This window comes from Pygocentrus nattereri, chromosome 4, assembly GCF_015220715.1.
Source record: "Pygocentrus nattereri isolate fPygNat1 chromosome 4, fPygNat1.pri, whole genome shotgun sequence".
In the NCBI taxonomy this organism is placed as follows: Eukaryota; Metazoa; Chordata; class Actinopteri; order Characiformes; family Serrasalmidae; genus Pygocentrus; species Pygocentrus nattereri.
The window spans coordinates 47,541,427-47,569,344 of NC_051214.1; the positions used below are offsets into that span (position 1 = coordinate 47,541,427).

Genomic DNA, 27,918 nt, shown 5'->3' on the forward strand with positions numbered 1-27,918 from the left:
TTCTCTCAGTAACCCAGAAAAGAAAGTATTGTATAAAAACATATTTATTTATGACAGTATATATATATTCAATACATTTTTATCATTCTTGTAATACTCATGGTTCTGCTAAGCGGTCTACATCGTCCTAACTACGCTGGTGGCATGTGATATAAAAACACTCAAACATACACACATACATTCATTCAAATACACACTTCATACTGAAGTCAGTCGTTCCTCTCTTTCTCACTGGACTGTGCTGTTCATCATTTTCCTTTTAAAATCTGAACAGCAGCAGGAAACAGAGGGACTGACTGTGTCCACAGAGTTTAAAATAATATTTAAAAAAATGCACAGTTTTCCCCCTCATACCAAATTTAGCCGATCAGCCAAGACATTTGGGTGTCTGAAGTTTGCCTTAGTTTTAGCACTGGAGCTAAAGGCTAACGTAGCTAACGAGCCAAGATGTACACAAGTATGTAGTAGCTAATTTATAACCTATAGGCATGATGCTATTGTTTACATTAAACAAAAGTAAACTCCTATAAAAAACCTCTCAGGTTTAATACGGTTGAAAGTAAGAGGACTTTTATTATGGAGAAATGAGGCTGAGGCACAAAGATAAAGTGTTAAACGCATTAACTGTGATGTCTAGACAACTGTGATGGTCTTCAAAAATGAAGAGCAAACCCTCTGTTTTTATGCATTTTGAATAAAAAAAAAATTAAATGCTGAATTTGCCCTAGAAACAAATACAATCCACAAAGCTAAATTGCTTTCCACTGTGCAGCTTCTCCACATTGAAATGCAATCAAAACAGCGAAAGCAGTGAAATACAATCCACCAATGACATTACATTTCCACGTCACATGCAGAATTAGTGAAACCTCTATTACACTGTTGTCATGTCACTTAACCTCTTTTTTGGATTTCAAATGTATTTGCCTTATTGAAATGTAACCAAAACAGTGAAATGCACTGCATGCATGAGATTGCATTTAAACAGTAACATGCAGAAGGATCCATTACACTGATTTAAAAGTACTGCAAGGTGGAAAGCAATAGCAGTGACTGCATTACATTCAAGGTGTGTTGAAATCTAATTCTGACACCAGTGCAGCATTTCGTTTTTTACATGCAAATGCTCATGTACTCTTTTTCATTAAAGAAATCAAGCAATGTAAAAACAGTGTAATAGAGGGTTTGTTTTTTAATTTAGCACATATTTTTTCACATACCTTTGGAAAAATAATGTCATGCGCATTGCATATCATGTTTATCCACTGTATGGAGTGCTTCAACTCGTGTTGAGTTGTTGATTAATCTCTAATAGACTTTGTGTTTACTAAAAACCTCAACATAGTCAGAGGCAATCTGTGATTATTTTGAAGGCACACACAGTGATAACAAATGAATAAGCCTCCGTTACTTTGTTAGCTGCATTAGCCTCGTAGTTCCAGTGCAAAGCTAAAACATCTAACTTTAGATTCCAGTCATGTCTTAGCTAATCAACTACATAAGTTAAGGAGAAACTATATATTTGTTTTTCTCTACCAAACTTTCATTTTAACTATACATCAAGAGCTTAAGGAAAGGAAGAATAAAAGAAGATTAAAACTTGCAGTTGGCCTTAAGGAACCAATTTCTTGGCCAGCAATACGTGAACCAGACTGCAATGTGGATTAGTAGGGAGATTGTTTGAAAATATCAATATGGAAATAAAATTGTGAGAGCTATTTAGAATATATTTTAATGTAATACATTGCATATTCGAATATTGTGGTCAGTAATGATTATAAGTAATTGTACTATCAGCACTAAAAGTGAGGAATTTTTTTTTATTTCTCCATCTCACAATATAGTGCAAAGCTGGAGTAGAAACTGCAAAGCGCCACCCAAATCCTCAGGCTACGGCTCAGAACCTCAGCAAGAATTAACGACCAACTGTCATAGCCTACAGTTATCCACTAATGAATTGCACTGATTGATTCATTTGAATAATTGGAAGCCACATTTCTAAAACAAACAGTTCAACCGGTCTGAGACAGCTATAGGTCTGTCAGACTCGACCCAGAGTGGACAATTTTAGTGGCACTAACTAATTTACGTTTTCTTATACAGAGGTAATGTTGATTTTTGTTCTACAGATTTTGTGGATTTTAGATTTGGATCATCCTCATCTGTAATGTGGAATAAGCTTAATTCCAGACTGACCAGCTGGCCGGCCACTTTTACTATCAAAGACCAAATGAAAGCATTTAAAAACAGCCCAGCGTTTTTCAACAGGATTATTTCTAAGAAGAGAGCTGGTTGAGCTTAGCTAGTAGTTAGCTAAGTTTAGTCGGTTGGCTTAAGCTAGTGAGTTTTAACTTGTTGGACTTAACTAGTTACATGGTTTAACTAGTATTTAGCCAAGTTTAGTTGGTTGGCTTAAGCTAGAACGTTTTAGCTTGTTGGACTTAGGTAGTTACATGGTTTAGCTAGTAGTTATCCAAGTTTAGTCAGTTGGTTTAAGCTAGTAAGTTTTAACTTGTTGGACTTAACTAGTTACATGGTTTAGCTAGTATTTAGCCAAGTTTAGTTGGTTGGCTTAAGCTAGAACGTTTTAGCTTGTTGGACTTAACTAGTTACATGGTTTAGCTAGTAGTTATCCATGTTTAGTCAGTTGGCTTAAGCTAGTAAGTTTTAACTTGTTGGACTTAGCTAGTTACATGGTTTAGCTAGTAGTTAGCTAAGTTCAGTTGGTTGGCTTAAGCTAGTAAGTTTTAGCTTGTTGGACTTAACTAGTTACATGGTTTAACTAGTATTTAGCCAAGTTTAGTTGGTTGGCTTAAGCTAGTAAGTTTTAACTTGTTGGACTTAACTAGTTACATGGTTTAGCTAGTAGTTAGCCAAGTTTAGTTGGTTGGCTTAAGCTAGAACGTTTTAGCTTGTTGGACTTAGGTAGTTACATGGTTTAGCTAGTAGTTATCCATGTTTAGTCAGTTGGCTTAAGCTAGTAAGTTTTAACTTGTTGGACTTAACTAGTTACATGGTTTAGCTAGTAGTTAGCTAAGTTCAGTTGGTTGGCTTAAGCTAGTAAGTTTTAGCTTGTTGGCTTGTTTGGTTGAGCTGTTAGCTAGATGGGTTTAGCCAGCTACATGCTACTTTTTGTTGTTTTTTACATTTCCAGCTGAAAAATAATCAAAAGCATCCACAAACTATACAGGGTGGACAATAGAAAAGGCGTTTATCAGTGAAATAGTGGGGTGGGTGTGAATGGCTGGAGCTGCTCCTGAAGTGATGCTCGCATGGTTGAGTACCCTGAGTCGCTTATCTGCTTTGGTTTTGTTGGTGTGAGTAAGCTGTAAAGAGCTTTAGGCCTCTGCTTTATTCTTCGAATGATCAGCCTGAGTCAGACTCTCCCCAGCCTCCTCTTCATCCTCCGGAACCTGCAGAACAAATGAAGAAACGAAGATGAACATTCACCACAGACTTCACTCACTTTTATTCAGCCCTGGGTTGCTGGAAAGCAACGTTCAAACCTGCTGAAATGCCCTAAAAACACCCAAAAATGACACCTTAAACAGCTTAAGGTCTTTTTAACCAATATATGAATTAATGCATGATTTATCGAACAGCTTGAGAGCACGTTATTTGCTGATGTCTCACTTTTCAGAGACTTGCAGACAAGTATTTACGCTGTGCCCAGAGGGCCGTGTCTGTCTTTTCAAACAGAGAAACTATAAATAATTTCAATAAAATAATTTCTTTTTTCATTTAAGATCAGAGCGGTTTGGTGTGAAATGTTAGAGACCAGAGAGATAAAATCTGAAAATCTGAAATAATATTTTTTTTCTCTGGGGACTATTTTGCCTAATAACTCCCTGCATGTATCCCTCTACCATGAACAGACTTTAGTAGTAGAGGCATTTACTGATTCGGCTGCCTGGTTCCTATCAATAACAATGTAAAGAAGTCTGAGTTGGTGTGTTTACCTAGAACGGAGCATTTCACAATTTTAACTGAACCAGTCAGAACACTGACTGCAAGCAGTGAACAGCAAACTTCAGGAGCAAAATGAATCAGATGAATCATACTCTTGTTATCAGAGTAGGCTACAGCTGCAGATGCCTACCATTCAGAAATTATACAGTCCGTGAAATCAACAAATAAAATCAAGTGTTCTGGCTGCAATCCAGCTCACCTCCCAGTAGATGGAGTCGTCAAAGCAGTTCTGGTCCGCTGGCTGGCCCCAGAATGGAAGCTTCATTATGAGGCCTAATAAAATGTCAAAGTACTCTGATTATTCAGAGACAAAACACACAGACTGCTGTCTGTAACTACCATGTCAGTGTCACTGCTGTACTGAGAATGGTTCACCACCCACATAACATATGGACAACATCGGCCCTGTGGTCAGAAGCTTACCAGTGATGAATGGGGTAGAGAGGGCAGATGGACTGTGCAGCTATAAGGTAGGTGTTTCTAATAAAGTGGACAGTTAGTAGAAGTAAAAGGTAGGTGTTTCTAATAAAGTGGCCAGTGAGTGGAAGTACAAGGTAGGTGTTTCTAATAAAGTGGCCAGTTAGTAGAAGTAAAAGGTAAGTGTTTCTAATAAAGTGGCCAGTCAGTGGAAGTACAAGGTCGGTGTTTCTAATAAAGTGGCCAGTGTGTGGAAACACAAGGTAGGTGTTTCTAATAAAGTGGCCAGCCACTGGAAGTACAAGGTAGGTGCTTCTAATAAAGTGGCCAGTGTGTGGAAACACAAGGTAGGTGTTTCTAATAAAGTGGCCAGTTAGTGAAAGTACAATGTATAAATATATATTTATATAAATCACTTACCTGTGATTGCTCCCCCAACCAGGGCAAAACCAAGAGATGAAGCCAAAGCTGCAGCCTGAATACCAGGAGTCACGCTAAAAGGAAAATAAAATATAAACATATAAAGAAATATCATACCGGCTGATTCCTTACAGACACAAGAACTAATGTCATTCAGAAATGTGCAGTTCTGGCAAAGCTCTTTCACTGAGACTGGTCCTTCACATTATGTGCAAAGTTCATTTGTGTTACAGAGGCTATTTAAACTTTAAAATCATTTACATCCTCTTAAAATAATCACTCTCTAGCATGTGTAAATGGACAGGATCAAAAATGCTAGTCTCTGTAAGAGATAAGTACAGATCATAGACTTAAATACAGAATTATACAAGTAGTCTATATTTGTTTTGGAGTTCACATCACTGTGTTTTCATCATCATCTAAATGAGCCAGTTGTTGTGAATCTTGTGACTGACACTTGGTAGCCCCGCTAGAAAAGCCAGTATAGACCAGTGCAACTCATCACCAGCAATACCAGCATATCGCTGCTGTCGGGAGAAAACCTCGTATCTCCAAAATGGTAACTTTACAGGAGAAGGAAAAAACATACTTCACTTTCAATGTAAGTCAATGGAACCAGAATTTCTCCCGTGCCATTTTGGGTCATTTCTTTTAGGCCATTCATCATAAAATTGGCAAACAATGTAAAGAGTGACAGATACTTTCAAATTATGTCAAAAACTGAAAAATGCCAAAAATGGAGATACAAGGTTTTCTTCCGACAGCAACGATATGTTGTTTTTGGATGCTGGTATGCTGAGGTGACCAGCTAAACCAGAACCAGACCAGCGATAGACCAGCATGAAATGATTTCTGGTCTGTGCTGTTTTTTTCAGCAGGCAAGGTTTCATAAACTTTTCACAACATTTACAAACATATATAATGATAAAAGTTGCTAGCATTGTGCAGAGAGAGGTCTTAACCCCATATTGGCCAGGGCCCAAAGTTTTATTACACATTTCTATGACCTAAAAATAGCTCAGCCAGTTTTCATTATAGTGAGTTATAAATTAACAGTAGCTGGCTAGGTAGCTGAATATAGTATCCAGTGCAGTAGCTACCATTGATAATCTTGAGATTTTTGGAGGACTTTACGCTTGTGAAGAGAAGAAATGTAAAAAATGAGCATTGTTTAGTCTGGTTACTTCTACATTTGCTTTTTATTATAGGTGTTCAGTTTACTTTTACAGCATTTGGCTGACGCTCTTATCCAGAGCGACTTACAATTTGATCATTTTATATAAGTAGGCCGAGGCAGGGTTAGGAGTCTTGCCCAAGGACTCTTATTGGTATAGTGTTTGCCCAGGTGGGGATTGAACCCCAGTCTACAGTGTAGAAGGCAGAGGTGTTAACCACTACACTAACCAACCATTGTTTTATATCAATGCTATTTAAGAACTGCATGCTGTTGTGGTTTTGGGTCTTGGCGGAATCAGTTAGGTCACTAAAGGACATTTCAAGAAGAGATTCTAAACAGAACCTTTTTAAAGACATTATAAAGAACCATTAAAAGTGAAAAATGGTTTGGTACAGATTAGTAATTGAAAGGTTCTTTAGTGGTTCTTCTGTGGAACTTCTCTAAAGGAAGCTTTCTGGTTCAACTTGGCATCAACTTTGACTGTACAGCTGTGTGGATCCATGCATACATACTAAGTGTTGCAGTGACCTTAATTTTAGACACATTTGCATGAAATACTCCTTTAATGTTGTTTAAAATAATCTGATTTGGCCAGAATCAGTAACAGTCATGTGTTTTAGATCAATGCATGTTTTCAGCAGCTGATTAGCTGCAGATAAATGCGATCAGCGAGTCCCTCGTCCACTAAAGAGCCGACAGTTGGAAGGAAACAGCTTGCACAGGTGTTTTAATTTGTAAGCTACAGATGTTTCACAACATCAAACCTTTAGACTTTTAACAGTCAACACATGATCAAAATGAATGAAGGAGCATATCTGAGCAATGCACGCTAATGAGCCTATTATACATTCATACATTATACATTTAGAATGAACTTTGCAGCTGTAAACAATGCTGGATTATCTACAATATATATTTTCTTTTTGCTCAGATTTTAGTCAAAAATTAAAACACTGGAGGCAGAAATGTGTGTTCTCTTAAACTGTAAAAAACTTTCAGTTTCAGTTTCAGCATGTTTAGTCAAATCACGTCCACTGTATTTTCAACATCTGACAACTATAATGCAGCTTAGCTCCACTCACAACCTTGTTATTTTATGTCCAAATATGCCTATATCCCTTTACGACATTTACAGAAATAATGCATGTTTCCTGAGATCGCACTACATAATGCAGTTCTGAGGCTTGTTCTTAAAACTCTTTCACTGCAGTTTCACGTCTGGGACATGTCAGTAATAAATGGGCAAAGATTCACTGTGATCTCTATTGTTTTAAAAAAAACACCTGTTGTGTTCTGGCCTTAAAGTGAACATCTAAAGTGATATAAGTGTAGTAATAAACCCCAAGGTGACATGTTCATATCCTGAATCCCTCTACTAGTGTATTTATTTCAGTTCAACCTTCTTTCCAGCATTAATGAGTTTCCCTGTATGTGCTGCTGTGCTGGTCTTACTGTTCTTTCCTCCCCAGCAGTGCAGCCAAAATGCCAGCCAAACCACCCAGAATGCCAGGCATGCCGTGCAGGTTATGAACTCCGCAGGTGTCCTGGATGCCCAGGTTGGATGCAAGAATTGGCTACAGAGAATACATGGAAAGAAAAAGGTAGAAAAAGATGAATATGCTGTCTGATTAATTAACCTGGTTTTGCTAACGTGTGCCATGGGAAATTATTCCACTGGTGCAGCAATACCAGCAATACCAGTGCAATGTAGGGCGTCTTCAGCATACTACACTGGACAGTGCTCGTGGGAACATATCAATCAAGAGCAAACCAAACAAAAGCAGCTTGGTGGAGCTCCAGTTCAGCTTGAGAGCCTCCACTGTAACAAGAACCCATGAACTATAAAAAATTTCATTAAGCTAAATCAATGTAATCAAGTCTTCAATAAGTGAAATCGATATTAATCCAACACTAAATAAGTGAAATCAGTATTAATCAAACATTCAATAAGTGAAATCAGTATTAATCAATCCTTCAATAAGTGAAATCAGTATTAATCAATCCTTCAATAAGTTAAATCAGTATTAATCAATCCTTCAATAAGTGAAATCAGTATTAATCAATCCTTCAATAAGTTAAATCAGTATTAATCAATCCTTCAATAAGTGAAATCAGAATTAATCAATCATTCAGCTAAATCGGTTTAATCAGTCCTCCATTAAGCTAAATCAGTTTAATCAGTCCTTCATTAAGCCAAATCGGTTTAATCAGTCCTTCATTAAGCTAAATCAGTTTAATCAGTCCTTCATTAAGCCAAATCGGTTTAATCAATCCTCCATTAAGCTAAATCAGTTTAATCAGTCCTTCATTAAGCCAAATCGGTTTAATCAGTCCTCCATTAAGCTAAATCAGTTTAATCAGTCCTTCATTAAGCCAAATCGGTTTAATCAGTCCTTCATTAAGCCAAATCAGTTTAATCAGTCCTTCATTAAGCCAAATCGGTTTAATCAATCCTCCATTAAGCTAAACCAGTTTAATCAGTCCTCTGCGTGTGTTTGTGAAGTGTAGATGCGCATACGGAGAGGAATTTGAAGCCGAGAGTGGAGATGACTCCAGCGGTGACTCCGATCACCATGGCACCGAAAGGGCCGATGTTCATATCAGCGCACGTGCCAACAGCAACTCCACCGGCCAGCGTAGCGTTCTGAATATGTACCTGCAAAACAATGGATCATTTTTAATAACAAAGCCGTACACCTGAAGAGTCTATGCATTGCTGCAATACATGCTCTATAAAAGATGATCAAATAAATCAGTGTGTTAATAATAATCACACCAAACCAACCTTACACCAGGCAATGTAGGCTTGTTTGTAAACATTGTTTAAAAACATAATGATCATGTAAATTGGACCAGATATTAGAACCAGAACTATCCTTTTTATAAAATGGTTATGTTCAGACTGCCAGTCAGGACAGCAAAAAAAACAAACAAATATCTGGAGGTGGTTTGAAATGTGATTCTAAATAAGTCTTAGTCTCATTCTAGCCTCTCAAATCGTATTTCAAAGTGTCGTATCCAGCATGATGGACAAGAGAATTTGGAGGAGTTTGAAGGGCGACATGATACACCCAGAGCTGGTTTATGAGGAGCCTGGCTTCCTATTTCACTTGTTATGTCAAAACAGGACAGCTAAACGCCAGACGGTGCCCACAAGCAAGTCCTCAATGAATGTGGGTGAACGGAACTAAATGTCTAAAAAGGAAAAGTTAAAATAGTATTAAATCATTCCCACAGAACTTTCCTTTAGTTTTAGAAAGTAGAAGAATGTATTTCACTAAAGAAATAATGAAAAAACTCACCTGAAATTACTAAAATTAGTGCTACTGAGTGCTGATTGGACAGCGAGCGTAGCAGCTCACTGGTTGTTCGTGCTCACTGATGTCATGGATGTACATGGGGCAACTTTAGTTTAAAAGCTCTTAAAATATAACAGCAATAACAGGTTTTATGCTATTTTGTATTCAATAAAAATGTTTAAGCATTTAGAAACTATGATTTTTCTCAAATGCTCCATCTTGATGAATTGTTTCGGGACTCGCTTGGGAGCGCCATCTAGTGTTTGAGAAACCCAGAAGAAATTACAGAGCAGCGATTCTCCTCTCGACCAGTTCTCTGATGCACATCCATCTCTCATGCATCTGTGTTTAAAATCCATGTCACCAGCATAGCTATGTAGTGGCGGACGCCTATGTCGTTACCACGGCAACCCATGTAGACAGACTGAGATGTCTGATATATTTTAGACATAGAATTAGATGTAATTTTCCCAGTTTTTACAGAAAAATAAGAAATGGTGCCGATTTTAATGCAGTATTGATTGCATGTCATTGTTTCCTTTTTGCATTACAGTTTACAATATGTAATTATCGGTCAGTCTGGAATTGAAAGTCCATTCAGTCACTTTTCTCTCACCATGTCCAGTTTTCCTTTATGTTCCACCAGGCTAGACATTGCATAGGCCGCCAGTGCACACGCAGCCAGAGAGAAGTAGGTGTTGGTGATAGCCATGAGCTGTGGAGTTCCAGGCTCAGCAATAGCGGAGTTAAAGCTGGGCCAAAACATCCACAGGTACACAGTACCTACAGGCAAATAGACAACACAGTCAGATGGAGGATTTTTAACCTATTCAGTTCCACCTGCTAGCTGGGTTTCCCTCCACCACTCGATGATGCTAAGCTTCGTGGGTGAAGGCCAGCATGAGCTTCCTCCAAGACACCAAAACAAGGCCAAAACATCCACAGGTACACAGTACCTACAGGCAAATAGACAACACAGTCAGATGGAGGATTTTTAACCTATTCAGTTCCACCTGCTAGCTGGGTTTCCCTCCACCACTCGATGATGCTAAGCTTCGTGGGTGAAGGCCAGCATGAGCTTCCTCCAAGACACGTGAAGCTCCAGACTGGCTCTAACGCAGAAGTCAGTGGACAGCTCAACATGCTTGGAGGAGAAAACTAACTGTTTATGTTGTTACACCAGCTAAGAGAGTGTCCAGAGAGTAGAGTCAATGGTCAACAGTTATGCCACTCAGGAGCCCAGCTGGAGGCTTGTGATGAATATCTTGCATCACCTCAAACCTTTAAAACACGTCAAGTCAACTTCTGCCTGATTTCTCTTTTATAGTGTATAATGCCAGATACACGTCATACTTCACCAGATCCATCCACAGCTGCTGTCTCTGGCTGTCAGTGAGGAAAACCTGAAACATTTTCATGCTCGCTGCACACACATGATTTCACGTTCAAGTTGAATTACCAAAGAGAATAAATATGTTCTGATGAAGATTACTTAAGTTCATTAAGTCAAATAAGTTTAATCAGTCCTTTATTAAGTTAAATGAATTCAATGCTTCATTAAGTTAGTTTGGTTTATTCTGTCCTTCATTCATTTAAATCTGTTTAATTAAACCTTTCATTAAGTTAACTCGGTATAATTAATCCTAGAGCTATAGATGAAGAAAACCATGCAGTGGCTGGAACTGCACTGAGTAGAAGACCTAAGAATGGGCTCTCCTAACCAGCTCACAACAAACAACACAGCAAGAGCTTGGAGTTTTCCATGCATCTCTGTTTTTGTAAAATTGAAAAATTCACAGAAAACCTGGATTGAAATGTATAAAAAAGCTTAAATATTGCAAAAGAAGCTTTTTAAAGCTTGGACACGTTAATTTCCACTGACTTAGGCCCTCATTAAATGGTGCTCCGCTCTGTGTCTCTGAGCACTTAACATTTGAGTGAGATTTGGAACGAAAACGCAGCTCCTGATGTTTCAGAGTGCATCGCAAGATGTGTGACATAACTGCCTGGACCATTGGTTGTCATTATATAACCATATTTTACATTTATGGCAGACACTCTTATCCAGAGGGACTTACAATTTGATTATTTTTACACAGGTAGGCAAAGGCGATGTTAGGAGTCTTGCCCAAGGACCCTTATTGGTATAGTGTAGGGTGTTTGCCCAGGTGGGGATTGAACCCCACTTTGCAGCGTAGAAGGCAGAGATGTTACCCACTACACTAACCAACCATCCGTATAAACCATATGATGTAACGTGGAGGTGGTGGACATACCGATCATTGCAAACAGGTCGGAGTGGTAGACAGAGCCTTCGTTGTCGTGGCCGTTCCGGAGGCCAGGGCGATAAAGAACGCGAGCCACAGCGAGCCCAAAGTACGCTCCGAACGCATGGATGGTCATAGAGGCTCCAACATCTGAGGCCTGAATACAGAAGAATATTCCTGTATTATTGTCATTAATAAACCTCAATGACTCAAACACATGACGTGATACTTTTGCAAAAAAAGTCAAATTAAATTAAAATGGACAAAAGTTCAGACAAACCAGGCTATGAGAAGACTACTACAATTTTGTCTATGCTAATACACTTTAGAGTCATACAGTGTCAGAAACCACATAATCAAGTCTATTAGAGATACTGAACAGCTCCACACGCTTTGAGGTGAGTGCGATGGTTTAGGCAGATGGGCTGTTATGAGCTACAAGATTAGCTACATTAGCCTCCACTGCTAAAAAGTACAGAAGCAAACTTCAGACATGTCTTGGCTGATTAACTACAATGACCTATGGCTTCTGTTGACTGTTGGCCCACTTTTGCCTGAAACGGTGGACCCAAAGTAAGAGGAGTGCTGCTCCCACATACAGCTGTGGTACAGCTGTGATCTTGGTCTCATTTGAATGATAACACTCAAGTACAAACTCGACTTCCAATGCTGGTAGACTAAGCTGGATGGACTAAGAAGTTCTCCTGCAGCTCTATAAGCTCCACAGCACTTAAGCAGTTTTTTGACTTGGATGATTTTGTACTTTTACTCAAGTTGTTTTATTTGAAGAAACCTTTACTTTTACTCATGTCCTTATTGTACCCAGGTGCCAGGACTTTTACTTGAGCCCTGATTTAGGCCACTCTACCCACCTTTGATTGTTACTGCTGTGAATAACATATCATAAAATGATCTGCAGACGTGAATCCTGAGACATTTTCTAGCAGTATATTACATAACTGTATTGCTGGGTGGTTTGAAGCATAAAAATGATGCATAATCAGAACCAGAACCATAAATGAACACTTTGATAGAAGAATGAAGAATGGTGGTGGTACCAGTACAATCTACAAATGTTATTTACTCTCATGAAAAACTCATAGTGTATATGCAGTTATATGCATTGTACACTACCTACTCCTAAAGGAAGATAGAGTAGAAATTTCATTTCATTCAGAGGTCTGCTTGCACTGAGATCTGCTTCATTGCCACTTTGGAGCGAGTTTACCATTTAGAAGTTTGGAATTGCTTGTCATATTAACAGTCTGCGTTCGTTTCTATACAATAAAAAGCTGAATTTAAATATCATATTTACCAAAGAATGTTTTTGTTTGATGTTTTATTCAATATTACAAGAATTCTTGTAATACTGAATAATTTTTGTTGTTTATATTAACTATACTTCAAGTTATCTGCTTTGAGGTGGCATCTCAACTTTTGAAATATGATTAATTCTAGACTTTTTTTAAACGTATTGATGGCGTTTGTCTTTAGGAGATTTGGTGGGGACTAAATGAATGAATGAATGAATGAATGAATTAATGAATTAATGAATTAGTCGCTAACGTACCCCCAGCACACCGACAGCCAGGTGCTCATTGAGGCAGAAGGTGGTGATCTCCAGCAGGGTCATGATGAGCAGCTGCACTGGACTGGTCTTCCCTAACACAGCACCAAACGAGATCAGCACCGTGGCTGTGCTGAAGTCTGCATTGATCATTCTGTAAAGAGAGAATACAACATCACAGCCAATTCAGCTTGAAGACCAGCTCTTTTGCCCGCATCTCCCCAGGTAGCAACATTATAACGTCACTGGTCTGAATGACTCCAGTAACATTAATGGTTCTATACAGCTGTGCAAAGTGTGGCCTGTGGGCCAATGTGGGAACATGAGGATCTTTAAATTTGGCCCACCAGAAAGCTACCCTAACACCTCCTCTTCACCCAACGAGAGAATACATACATTTGTATAATATAAGAAATATTATACTATATCTAACTGTTTGAGGGTTCAGTCATGCCTTCAACTTTTAGTGGTAGTATTATGGGAGACTGAATGGTGGAGGGGAGAGAACATAAGGTGGAGTTCTGGGTGGTTCTACTTGGAGTTAGAAGGCTGGACACCCCTTTGTAACTGTGTTAGGACTGACTCAGGAGGAGATGGGGTGGCAGTGGGGACTATGAGAACTTTGTCATGGAAAGCAGAAGTTAAGAATGGGAATGTATAGGGTTTTAGATTGGAAAGAGGAGGGGTTTCAGGTAGATAGACAGATAGACAGACAGACAGACAGACAGACAGACAGACATCCATTTACTTTTCAATGGAAAGCTTGATCTTTCCATCATCCAGGTGCCAGATGTTCTGCAGCAATAAACCCCACTGCAGGCCGAAGGCAGCCAGCAGCAGGTTGATGCCCACACTGCTGAACCCGTATCTTTTCAGGAAGGTCATGAGAAAACCGAAGCCAATGAAAATCATCACATGGACATCCTGAAACACTTAAAGCACAGACAGAGAGAAGATTGAGAGAAGATCACTCCACACAAGCCTAAAAAAGCTGAAATGAGCACCTTGTTTGTGATCAGTCATGGTTAATGACCAGTGATGGTTACTGACCAGCTTTAGTGGTCAGCCCACCACTTTAGGCACAGTTGAAGATTACAATTATACAGGCTTTCCAAACAGAACAGAACCACATCAACGTTGTTGTGTTTTGTGTGGTGGTAACACTATTTTAACGGTCCACTGTAGATGCTTGGCTTTAACTGAAATAAGAAAATTTATATCACATTTATCGTAAATTTCCTCTAAACCTAATATAGATTCCCTACACACAGTGCAAAAGTCAGAGGCTCTTTATTTATTTCATTTCTGGCCAAAATGGCCAATAACTACATTTTATTATTTTTTCATCATTCAAAAAAACGGAAACAGCTTTCCAGCTTTCATTCTTGTGAGGAGACTCACTTTCAGTTTCTCAATGAAATCTGCAGACACACCTCCAAAGTTCAGTCTAACATTTTCTGCTTCTCAGCATCCATCTCCACAGCTCATATTTCCAGTTTAGACACAAATACTTCCTTTGTGAGTGTCTCCTTTTCTCACTGAGGTTCTCGACAGCTACACATCCTTTCAGACCCATAGCACTAAGTCGTCTTCTCACAGTGGAAGGATGGACAGAAACACCTGTGGATGTTTTCAGATCTGAAGCAGCTTGATTTTCTCCTCTCTCTCAGAGATGAAAGCTTTAAGCGCTGCTTATCTGATGGGGACAGTTTTGGTGTCTACCAGATGGTTGTTAGGAGTCCCATTTCCTGGAAACACCTGTTTGACTTTTCCCTTCATTATTTTTTTTGTTGTTTCATTAGGGCAAATGGATTATCTTATATATAATATGCTCAAGAATATTGCTGGAATTGAATAACTTCTATTAAAGATCTTTAACCAGAGATTAAAGAAATGAAGAGTAATCTCTGACTTTAAAAAAAAGACGAGGTCTTTCAGATTTGCTACAGAATGATAAGAGACATGAAGTATATAGAACCCTCTTCTGTGCAGTCTGGTGGGGGGTTTAGTGGAGGATCCATCTCCTCACTGAAGTTCTGTCTTTGGATCACAGGATATAAACTCCATCAAGGAGCTGATAATAATCAGGACTGTTTGCCAAGTGCTTTCTGAGGGCCCCATTTCCACTTGGCTGGAGACTTTAAACAATACAGTAGGAGGTGTGCAAGGTGTGGTGTGTCTGTTGGAGGTAAAAGACGTGCGCCCAGTTTCCTCAGCATGTCCGCTGACCATTGAACTTATTAATAAAAGAAGATATAAAAGCTGTACTGGAGGAAGCCAGACAGCGGCGTTTTTGCTCCAGACTCCACATCTGCTAAACCTATTAAGGTACAACAGCTCAGAACAATTGTGTCCACATCCTTTTGAGGTCCAACGCTCAGAAGGCTGGGAATGAGTGAAATTACCTGCAACACGTTACTTGAATACTTCATTGGCCTAGAAGAGCCACTTTCACTGACTGACTGACTGACTGACTGATGCACTTTGTTGAAACACAAGGAGTGTAGTTAGCCTTCCACAGATGGTGATAATGCACCGTAATGTGGTCTGCCAACTGTAATTTGCTCAATATAAGAAGCAGCCAAACAACAGGCCAAGCCCCAAGCACAGAGAGCTCGAAGCCCAAGCCTCTCGGCTCCAAGAAGTCGCAATGACCTCTTATGCCACATTAGCTAAGCTAAGGGTAAGACTGTTGTGTTTGATGTGTGTACGTGTGCTTGCTTGAAATATTATGCTGTGAGGGGCCGCAATCTGACAAAGTTAAGTGCGAGCTGAGGGAGCTCCTTTTCGGCTTTTTTCAGCCAAGTGAGCATGTTGAATCAGCATTAGCCAAGAGTGAGCTGTAGGAAATGTGGGAAAAGAGCACTGTCACGATTGGCCCCTCCCAGTCCAGTCTATGTGCTTTTCGTTTTGATCCCAGTCCGCCCCTTGTTTGGTTACTCTGCCCCTGATTGTTCCTACCAGTGTTTCTACCTGTGTCTTGTGATCCCTAGTTAGCCCTCAGGTATTTAAGCTCCGTGTTCTCCCCTGTGTGTTTGCAGGTCTTTGTCGTTAGATGTTTGGCTGTTGTTTGTTGGTTCAATTTTGGATATTGGTGTTCTTAGTTATGTCTGTCCACCCTGAGCTCGGTATTGATTATTGGAACCTGGACGTGCTCGACCACGACCCTGGATTTGCCCATAATAAAAGTCGCTTATCTCAGCACATGCGCCTGCCTCCTCGCTCCCCGGCATTACAAACATAAAGCACAGCCAACTTTAAGTGCAGAGTACAGTTAGCAGAGTTTTACCACTAAAGGCGGGCAATTGGTTTTCCAGTGTTTAGATCATAAAATGTCATAAAATGTCACAGGAAGAGTTAATTAAACCAAATGATAAACGAAATGGGGAGCATAGCCCCATTATTTGCTATTAAAGTGAACTTTTAACGAATGGTAGTTAATACTGCATCCTCTGTTTAGATGGTCACTTAAGCAGCCTTTTTCCCACCTTGCAGCTGGGAATTGGTGATTTACTTTCACTTTCTCACACTGGATTGAGCTTATGAGATGGCGAGATTGTCTGTTTAAGATGCTACAGATTTGTTAGAGGTTTAAAAATTAATGTAGGTGTAAAGTCATGAGAATTGTGAGATTACTTTTCCCTGGACGTAATAAGTAAGTAAAGTGCCCCCCTTACAGTTCGAGAGAAGTAGTAGTCTATAGTGGAATTATAGTTCTTGAAGAAGTTTGCATGTCTAGCTAAAAACTTTGAAAAGTTCACTTTGGACCATATCTGAGCTGGTAAACTTCCCTCTGGAGTGTATTTATATATTGCTGCTCTTAGATTGGCTTGACTGTAAAAATGCTCACACTACTAGAGGCTTTATAATGGTAATACTGAGCCTACAAGTGTGGACCGTGGGGTTTGAGGGGTCATGTACTGACAACTGCGTCCACATCGCTTTTAAAGTGGCTGTCCTTGCCATTATTCACCAAGAGATGCAGAGGGGAGAGCGGACAGCCTGGTGGTCCAGCAAAACTGGTCTTGTTTAACGGGAGACACTGTGTGCTGTTCATAACCATATACACTTTGATCTTGTTGAGGTATGTAAAAACACAAAGCTGATTGAAATTCTCCTCCATACCTTCTAAATTTCATTTCTGCACAGTCCGTTTTTGGCTTCTCACTACTTTTATTCTACATTCAGCTAAAGCTGTAGTTGATTTTTAACCCCTTTGGATCCCCCAGCTGGCCTAAAGCATTGTTACACATTTCTATAAACAAAGAATAGGTTAATATCTTGCACTGAAGTCCCAGCAGCTACTCAATAATAAGCCTCAGTTTGTAACAAGTCTGAATTATTAAGGGGTTAACAAAACGATGTAATACAATCATTAGAAAGATGAAAGATTAGAAGATTAACTCTTACAGCAAACTACTGTTGAGGCAGCTGATTCAAACCAAGGCAGAGAAATACGTTTCTGCTGAGTAATATGACCAATATTGGCTTTTTTGTTTAAGTTTATTGCATTAATAAGCATTATTGCTCCTGCTCTACACTGTCATACCACTGTTAATATTATCATCATAATATAATCAAGTGCCATCCAGTGCAACCTCTGGGGACCATATGGATAGTATTGCTGCAGAATATCCTGTCTGTTTGAGTCTTTTAGCTTTTTAATGTTAGTGCTAATGTATACACCTCAATCTCTATAAACACCCACTGAAAAAAGTGCTGCTCAAATAAATTTGAATGGAATTGAATTGAATGCTCTCTGACTGGAGGTGGAAGGGCCTTGATAGGCTCATGTACAACAACCTGGATTCTTGAAGCACAATGACAGAGATGTGCGGACAGCCAATTAGAATGCAACTGACCAAATCATGATAGCTGTGGCCAAATTACCATATTATTAGGAAAACGGAAACTAAAGTAACTGAATTAGGCGGCATCTGCTGTTCACAGATGTGCTTCTCTGTTAGGAAAAAGATGTTAATTTTTGATGCTGCTACACTGATTTACATTTACATTTATGGCATTTGGTTGACGCTCTTGTCCAGAGCGACTTACAATTTGATCATTTTACACAGGTAGGCAAAGGAGGTGTTGGGAGTCTTGCCCAAGGACTCTTATTGGTATAGTGTAGGGTGTTCGCCCAGGTGGGGATTGAACCCCAGTCTACAGTGTAGAAGGCACCACTACACAAACCAACCATCTGAAAGAACCTGGGAAAAGGAATTTTCTCCTAAAAAAACTCGGCTTTAATGCACAACCTACAAAAACAGCTTTACAGCTAACAAATAGAGCCTGAGATTACTGGCCAAAACATCAGCTGTGCTTTTTAAAGTGTCAGTCTTACTGTACTCTTTCACAGCCTTTGTCTGGAACAGCATCTCCACACTAACCGCTCAGGAGCAATTAAACTGAGATAGAGGCTCAGACTAAACAGGAAAAAGAAAAAGGCACCCAAGATTAAAAATGACAAAATTCCATTCTTATCATAAATACATGCCATGCGAGTAGAAATATCATCTTAGGGCTGCGCCACCCTGACGAACTTTCCAGACATGGATAACTGTTCAGTCTGAGGCGCTGAGTGGACAGTGCAGAAAAGTCCTTTAACATTTTTACTACTTCTTCAACTACTAATACTGATGCTAGGACCACAAGACAAACGCACCATATGAGGAATCTAGAGGTTTCTCAATTTCAGATGGAGCACAAGGCATTATAATATAATTTGAAGTGAATGAATTCTAGTCTCATGTCGTTTTAACCTGTGTAGATCTAACAGGAAGAGAAGTGAGCTGTAACTCAGGACGCTGACTGAAGAACATGCACTTATACGGTATATTATATAATATTCATGGATTTGCACTAGTAGTACTTTATTTGTTAGGAATACTAATGCAAGTGTACTTGGTTCCTATCCAGGCTCTGCCTGCAAGCATGTTCATTCTTAGGAATTGTTGTGAGGTTAAAAACAACAACAATTCAACCTAATGAGAAACTGTAAAACAGACTCAGATTATATGACAACAGCTACATTTAGAGTCAGTTATTCATTTGCCCTATAACTGTACATTACACAAGTGTGTTATATTGTTCTATATCCTTTTGTAAGATCACATTATTAGGTTAGACCGGGAATAGTTTTTGTCGTTGCACATCCAAGCTGATGATTAAATGATGGCAAATTTTAACTGTCCGGTTAGTAAAAAACTCCCAACAGAAGCTGTTAAAGAACACACTGATAGGCGGAGCATCACAGATGGAGTTCTTTTGTTGAGTTTAATTTCATTCAGCTCCTGTTCTGCCTCACTGTTGATCACTCCTCTCACTCTGGAGCTTTAGCATTTCATTTTAGATCAACAGCATCAAAAAAGAGAAGAATGAACAAACTTCAGTTCCTATGCTGGTAGATGCTGGGTGTACTAAGAAGATCTACAGAGTATATCTCAGCACTGCAGGGCTTTACAGGCCTCAGATTTGTTTAGACAGTGTTCAGACTCCTAGTGACCATATGGTTAAAATTTCTCTGTAATATCCTGTCATGTGTTTGGGCCTTTAAACTTCTGAAAGGCTAGTTTATGACCAGAGGTGGACGTTGTGAAGGTGTGTGAAAAATGTCTCTGTAAAAAAGTGGAAATATGGAGGGAAAGTCAAAAGTATTAAAGCTTAAACATACTCAAGTATGCAAATGGAAAACTAACGTTTTAATAGATGAAATTGAGAGTCAGTGCATGCTTATGATGATGATTATTATTATTATTATTATTATTAGTAGTAGTAGTAGTAGTAGTATTAGCAGTAGTAGTAACAGTAGTAACAGTAGTAGTAGTAGTAGCAGTAGTAATAGTAGTAGTAGTAGTAGTGGTAATAGTGGTAATAGCAGTAGTAGTAACAGTAGTAGTAGTAGTAGTAGTAATAACAGTAGTAGTAGTAGTAGTAGTAGTAATAGTAGTAATAGTAGTAATGATAGTAGTAGTAGTAATAGTAGTAGTAGTAGCAGCAGCAGTAGTAATAGTAGTGGTAATAGTGGTAATAGTAGTAGTAGTGGTAATAGTGGTAATAGTAGTAGTAGTATTAGCAGTAGTAGTAACAGTAGTAGTAGTAGTAATAACAGTAGTAGTAGTTATAGTAGCAGTAGTAGCAGTAATAACAGTAGTAGTAGTAGTAATAGTAGTAATAGTAGTAATGATAATAGTAGTAGTAATAGTAATAGTAGTAGTAGTAGCAGCAGCAGTAGTAATAACAGTAGTAGTAGTAGTAGTAGTAATAACAGTAGTAGTAGTAGTAGTAGTAATAACAGTAGTAGTAGTAGTAGTAGTAGTAATAACAGTAGTAGTAATAGTAGTAATGATAATAGTAGTAGTAATAGTAATAGTAGTAGTAGTAGCAGCAGCAGTAGTAATAACAGTAGTAGTAGTAGTAGTAGTAATAACAGTAGTAGTAGTAGTAGTAGTAATAACAGTAGTAGTAGTAGTAGTAGTAGTAATAACAGTAGTAGTAATAGTAGTAATAGTAGTAATGATAGTAGTAGTAGTAGTAATAACAGTAGTAGTAGTAGCAGCAGCAGTATTAGTAATAGTAGTAATAGTAGTATTGTTATTGGCATTAACGTAGGTGCACATACATATGCATTTCTTGCACACACATACAAATCTTCCTAACTGATACTTAAGTATAGTAAGAAAGTACAACTACTTAAACATTTTCTGCCTCTAATCATGATTTCATTGATCTAAGACTGACCAGTTTATCAGCTCCAGTTTGCTCACCCTAGTTCTTTTCATAGATCCATTGATCCCATATTTCATAATTCGGAGTGCATCAGTTCAGAATGGACATGAATGTCCAGGAAAAACAGCCTGTAAGAGTGTGAACGTACTGGAGTAGTGCAATCCAAGACTGTTCTCCATCTAATAACCCCCCAGTGAATCAGACCTTCATCTAAAGGGGTGCTTCTTTCAGGCCGTCTCTTATCCCTGCAGCCTACTTTCACTTATCACAAACAAACAAGTCCTCTTTGAACTGTACGTATTTTTTAGCTCCCCTTCATGTGTAACTCAGCTCGTGATAAATATCTCAACGGCTTCATTTGTTGCCAAATGGAAGGAAGGTTTCTTTTTTTCCTCCTGGATCTACAGAGTGACTCAATTACATTCTATCAGCTGTAATTTGGTGCTTGACGACAGAGCTTATCCATGTGTGATTTTTTCAGAACAGCATTCCTCCCCCGTTTTTACTTCTTTGAAGCCCTAATCATAAAAGTCTGGAGAGCTGCGCACAACCCTGACTCGGAGAGACCAGAGGACCCCTACAATTTTCCCACCACGCTCCAACATCTGGGACCCCCTCCCCACCCAATCTCTTTCATTTCTGCTGCTTATCGTCTATTTTTCCCTTTTTAGGAAACAGTTTATGCAGACAGGTCAGCAGGGTCATTCAGAGGCCAACATCCTCAACACAATGAGATTCACATTTCAAGACTCAACTGAAGGGAAAGTAATGGCCATGTAGGAGCACGTTGTAGTTCTACAGTTACAGACTGTGGTCCATCTGTTTCTGTGCATACTTTATTACCAGGTTCTTCAGTGGTTAAGACCCCCACAGAGCAGGTACTATTTGGTGACACTAACGTGATGGTGGTGTGTTTGTGTGTGTTGTGCTGGTCTGAGTGGATCAGACACAGCAGTACTACTGGAGATTTTAAACACCTCAGTGTTGCTGAACTGATGAAGGTGATAGAGGATGTCCAACACATACTGTGCAGCAGCAGATGAGCTGTCATCTCTGACTTTACATCTACAAGGCGGACCAACAAGGTAGGAGTGTCTAATAGAGTGGACAGTGAGTGGACACAGTGTTCAAAAACTCCAGCAGCACTGCTGTGTCTGATCCTCTGACTGTAAGGTCAGTGGATTTAATAAAATGGACAATGAGACTAGAAACAAAGCAGATGTGCTTAATGATGTGGCTGGTCAGTGTATTACAGAAATACCCCAGTAATGAATGATCAAACAAAATCAATAAAGCAAACAAAGAACAAAACGTTTCCTGCAATAATGGTTATTTGGTTAAATGTTAGATTATTAAAATGGATCTGGAATACAGGGCATAAATATATTTTGTTTATGACCTCTAAATTAGTTATATAACCTTATGTTTTGGGTCTCTGAACTGCAGATTAACTCTGACAGAAATATTTCCCTGTAGCAGTAGAGCAACATACCTTTTCTATAAAAACCATATGCAGTCTTTGCTCATGTTCCAAACCGTTTATCTCAGCAGTAAGTGATTTTTTGGCCTGTAAATCATCTAAAATAATTTAGTGATAATTAATTAATTATTAATTAATAATGTTAATTAGCCAAATCAGCTGTTGGATTACTCCAAGTAACACTGCTGTTCCTCAAGAAGAGGTTCAGAAAACACCCATTAACATGACATCACTACTACAATCTCAATTCCAATGAAGTTGGGACGTTGGGTAAAACATAAATAAAAACAGAATACGATGATTTGCAAATCCTTTTCAACCCTATTCAATTGAATCCACTACAAAGACAAGATATTTAATGTTCAAACGGATAAACTTCATTGTTTTTTTCAAATATTCACTCATTTTGAATTTGATGCCTGCAACACGTTCCAAAGAAGTTGGGACAGGGGCGACAAAAGACTGGGAAAGTTGAGGAATGCTCAGAAAACACCTGTTTGGAACATTCCACAGGTGAGCAGGTTAACTGGAAACAGGTGAGTGTCATGATTGGGTATAAAGGGAGCGTCCCTGAAAGGCTCAGTCGTTCACGAGCAAGGACGGGCGAGGTTCACCACTCTGTGAACAACTGCGTGAGCAAATAGTCCAACAGTTTAAGAACAACGTTTCTCAACGTGCAACTGCAGGAATTTAGGGATTTCATCATCTACAGTCCATAATATCATCAAAAGATTCAGAGAATCTGGAGAAATCTCTGCAGGTAAGCAGCAAGGCAGGAAACCAACACTGAATGCCCGTGACCTTCGACCCCTCAGGCGGCACTGCATTAAAAACCGACATCATTCTGTAACGGATATTCCCACATGGGCTCAGGAACGCTTCGGAAAACCACTGTCAGTGAACTCAGTTCTTCGCTCCGTCTACAAGTGCAAGTTAAAACTCTGCCATGCAAAGCGAAGCCACATATCAACACCACCCAGAAACGCCGCCGGCTTCTCTGGGCCGAGCTCATCTGAGATGGACTGACGCAGAGTGGAAAAGTGTCCTGTGGTCTGACGCGTCCACATTTCACACTGTTTTTGGAAATCATGGACGTCGTGTCCTCCGGGCCAAAGAGGAAAAGGACTGTCTGGATTGTTTTCAGCGTAAAGTTCAAAAGCCAGCATCTCTGATGGTGTGGGGGGGTGTTAGTGCCCATGGCAGGGGTAACTTGCCCATCTGTGAAGGCCCCATTAATGCTGAAAGGTACATACAGGTTTTGGAGCAACATCTGCCGCCATCCAAGCAGCGTCTTTTTCAGGGACGTCCTGCTTATTTCAGCAAGACGATGCCAAGCCACATTCTGCACGTGTTACAACAGCGTGGCTTCGTAGTAAAAGAGTGCGTGTACTAGACTGACCTGCCTGCAGTCCAGACCGTCTCCCATTGAAAACGTGTGGCCCCTTATGAAGCACAAAATACGACAGCGGAGCCCCCGGACTGCTGAACAACTGAAGCTGTACATCAAGCAGGAATGGGAAAGAATTCCACCTACAAAGCTTCAACAATCAGTGTCCTCAGTTCCCAAACGCTTATTGAGTGTTAAAAGGAAAGGTGATGTAACACAGTGGGAAACACGCCCCTGTCCCAACTTCTTTAGAACGTGTTGCAGACATCAAATTCAAAACGAGTGAATATTTGCAAAAAACAATAAAGTTTATCCGTTTGAACATTAAATATCTCGTCTTTGTAGTGGATTTAATTGAATATAGATTGAATCGTTGTATTCTGTTTTTTTTTTTTTATTTTACACAACGTCTCAACTTCATTGGAATTGGGGTTGTATATCAATATGCTACTTGTGTTTATATAGATTATATTCCTTCCAATAGTGTTTTTCTAAGCGAATAAGCAGAATGAAGAAAGTTCTGTTCCACCAAAATTGTGACCTCTTGTGTCACGTGAAAGCTAATCTCACGCGCCCACGCCCTCCCCCGCCCTGCAACAGGCTGCCTTTCAGAGCAGCCGCCATCAGTGCAGGACAAAGATAAAAAATAACCGTACCATCTACAACTGGATATAAAACCGTGCATCAAAAGTTTGGGGACACCCAGCTATTTTGAAAGTTTCTAATAATTGAGCACAGGCCTTCCCAGTTCTGTATATTAGCCAGCAATAAGTATATCAAACAGAAAGCTTCATTTTTCTTAAAGATCATCTGGAGATAAAGCCAAAAGCCACACAGTTTCTCCTTCTGTTGTGATGTCGGCTCAAACCTTCTAGCTGTTTAAACAAGCTGTGACCCAGAAGAGCTTCAATGTGAGCTTTTAACAGTAGATTGGAAAGGAGATGTGACATCATTATTAATTAACCTGCTCTACAGACCAGGGAAGACACTCTGATGAGCATGAAGCTAAATTTGGCCGAATGATCAGTACATCTGATTTATGATCAGTTAAAACCTTTTGGGTCTTTTTATTGCTATTTGTAAAAGTAACAGTGGGAAAAGAAGGCAACGTGTCCCGAAATACAGAAAAACACACTGTTTATCTGATGGATTTGTTGGGAGCTCTCTCTTTTTGACCCTCTTCTTTTTCTTTTTTCTCTCTCTGTCTCTCCTTCGCTCTCTCTCTCTTTCTCTTTTCACTCTCTCTTCTCTCACTTTCCTTCTCTTTCTCTTTTCTCTCTCTGTCTCTCCTTCGCTCTCTCTCTCTTTCTCTTTTCACTCTCTCTTCTCTCAATTTCCTTCTTTTTCTTTTTTCTCTCTCTGTCTCTCCTTCGCTCTCTCTCTTTCTCTTTTCACTCTCTCTTCTCTCACTTTCCTTCTCTTTCTCTTTTCTCTCTGTCTCTCCTTCGCTCTCTCTCTCTTTCTCTTTTCACTCTCTCTTCTCTCACTTTCCTTCTTTTTCTTTTTTCTCTCTCTGTCTCTCCTTCGCTCTCTCTCTCTTTCTCTTTTCACTCTCTCTTCTCTCACTTTCCTTCTTTTTCTTTTTTCTCTCTCTGTCTCTCCTTCGCTCTCTCTCTCTTTCTCTTTTCACTCTCTCTTCTCTCACTTTCCTTCTCTTTCTCTTTTCTCTCTCTGTCTCTCCTTCGCTCTCTCTCTCTTTCTCTTTTCACTCTCTCTTCTCTCACTTTCCTTCTCTTTCTCTTTTCTCTCTCTGTCTCTCCTTCGCTCTCTCTCTTTCTCTTTTCACTCTCTCTTCTCTCACTTTCCTTCTCTTTCTCTTTTCTCTCTCTGTCTCTCCTTCGCTCTCTCTCTTTCTCTTTTCACTCTCTCTTCTCTCACTTTCCTTCTCTTTCTCTTTTCTCTCTCTGTCTCTCCTTCGCTCTCTCTCTTTCTCTTTTCACTCTCTCTTCTCTCAATTTCCTTCTCTTTCTCTTTTCTCTCTCTGTCTCTCCTTCGCTCTCTCTCTCTTTCTCTTTTCACTCTCTCTTCTCTCACTTTCCTTCTCTTTCTCTTTTCTCTCTCTGTCTCTCCTTCGCTCTCTCTCTCTTTCTCTTTTCACTCTCTCTTCTCTCACTTTCCTTCTCTTTCTCTTTTCTCTCTCTGTCTCTCCTTCGCTCTCTCTCTCTTTCTCTTTTCACTCTCTCTTCTCTCACTTTCCTTCTCTTTCTCTTTTCTCTCTCTGTCTCTCCTTCGCTCTCTCTCTTTCTCTTTTCACTCTCTCTTCTCTCACTTTCCTTCTCTTTCTCTTTTCTCTCTCTGTCTCTCCTTCACTCTCTCTCTTTCTCTTTTCACTCTCTCTTCTCTCACTTTCCTTCTCTTTCTCTTTTCTCTCTCTGTCTCTCCTTCGCTCTCTCTCTCTTTCTCTTTTCACTCTCTCTTCTCTCACTTTCCTTCTCTTTCTCTTTTCTCTCTCTGTCTCTCCTTCGCTCTCTCTCTTTCTCTTTTCACTCTCTCTTCTCTCACTTTCCTTCTTTTTCTTTTTTCTCTCTCTGTCTCTCCTTCGCTCTCTCTCTTTCTCTTTTCACTCTCTTCTCTCAATTTCCTTCTTTTTCTTTTTTCTCTCTCTGTCTCTCCTTCGCTCTCTCTCTTTCTCTTTTCACTCTCTTCTCTCACTTTCCTTCTCTTTCTCTTTTCTCTCTCTGTTTCTCCTTCGCTCTCTCTCTTTCTCTTTTCACTCTCTCTTCTCTCACTTTCCTTCTCTTTCTCTTTTCTCTCTCTGTCTCTCCTTCGCTCTCTCTCTCTTTCTCTTTTCACTCTCTCTTCTCTCACTTTCCTTCTCTTTCTCTTTTCTTCTCTCTCAGTCTCTCTCACTCTCTCGCTCTCTGTCTCTCTCTCTCTCTATCTCTCTCTCTCTCTCTCTCCTTTTCTATCTTTTTTACTCTTCTCCCCCTATGTTGAACCATTTTTGCATGAGATCTGAGTTTAAAGAACCTCTGCATAATGTAAAGGTTTCTAGGAAGAACACTTACATTTGCATAGAACCTTTACATTATGTGAGGGATCGTTAAACCTTTAAAGGGTTCTTCACACTCACAGAAAAGTGGTTCTTCTCCAAAAGCCCATTGTGGCTCCTTCTTTTTAAGAAGGCATGATATAAACTGCACTGTTAACTCCCTTCAGTGCGTCTGATGGCAGCAGCTGAACTGAGTGTTTAGTGCGTGTGCGCTGGGCTGTGCAGAGATAAGCACAACTTCACAGCACTAGAGCAGCCCAATAAACTTGAAGTGTCTCACAAAAACACACATAATTAAAGCAGGATAGAAAAGCTGATCTGGAAAGTACCAGGCTCATCACTTAGGTGATGTAATAGATATATTACATCTTATTAAGGTTACATTGAGCATATAAGCACTTTTTAACTGAAGGACTTTTATTTTATTTTTCTACTTTAAAAATATACAAAGTTCCTCTGGGAAAGTGAATTTAGTCTACCTTTACTTATATAAGGACCACAATTGGGATTTAAGGACCGTTTGGTACCTTTAAGGGAACATTTACAGTGTTTGTACCCAAGGGGGCTAAATTTTACCCTATTTGTCTGGCAGTGCAAGGCCTGTTGTTCAAAAAATACAGTGCAAACAGTGAGCTGTCCTTATAAAAGTGTGTCATAAGTTTTGGACCTGAACATTTAAGGTAATAATCCCATGCATATCCAATATTTGACCGGAAGGTAAATATAAAGTTGTAAAAGCATCACCAAGTATATCACAAGACATTGCATGTGACAAGACATGATCTGTAGGTTTATGAATGGGGTCATTATGTGGCCACATGATAGACAAGTGGAAATAAATGCATGTACATAAACGTGCAAAACTGTGCTTTCAATGTCAGTCATTACAGGAATAACATCACAACCTCACAGCTGAAACACGGTGCTCTGAATGCAGGACTGTAACAGTGGGTACTTACTGGGGTAGAGCGCCACAGGGTTTTCCTCATGATGGTCAGTGCTGTTGTCTTTGTCATGGCCACCTTCATGGTGACTTGTTTTGCCATCATCATACACCACGAAAAGCGCGTACAGGAGAATGGTGACAAGCTCCAGGATCAAGGCCAAAATGGGGAACTTCAGCCTGATGTTGGTGGAGTATGCTGGCATGTTTGGACACTGTGCTGCTCTGACACTCTCCTCACTGTCTGTGCTCTGCCTGCTGTGATCGGGGCA

General features: G+C 39.6%; 1 protein-coding gene across 1 annotated transcript; it reads right to left on the reverse strand.

Annotated features, from left to right (window-relative positions):
- Nucleotides 1-26: 26 nt before the first annotated feature.
- Nucleotides 27-27,918, reverse strand: rhag (Rh associated glycoprotein). The gene is made up of 10 exons (XM_037537906.1): nt 27,663-27,918; nt 13,865-14,048; nt 13,120-13,270; nt 11,559-11,706; nt 9,899-10,065; nt 8,502-8,639; nt 7,436-7,557; nt 4,807-4,880; nt 4,169-4,242; nt 27-3,413 (listed from the first exon to the last, which is right to left on the reverse strand). The coding sequence occupies exons 1-10, from the start codon at nt 27,850-27,852 to the stop codon at nt 3,339-3,341; spliced, it is 1,323 nt and encodes a 440-aa protein (XP_037393803.1). The 5' UTR covers nt 27,853-27,918; the 3' UTR covers nt 27-3,338.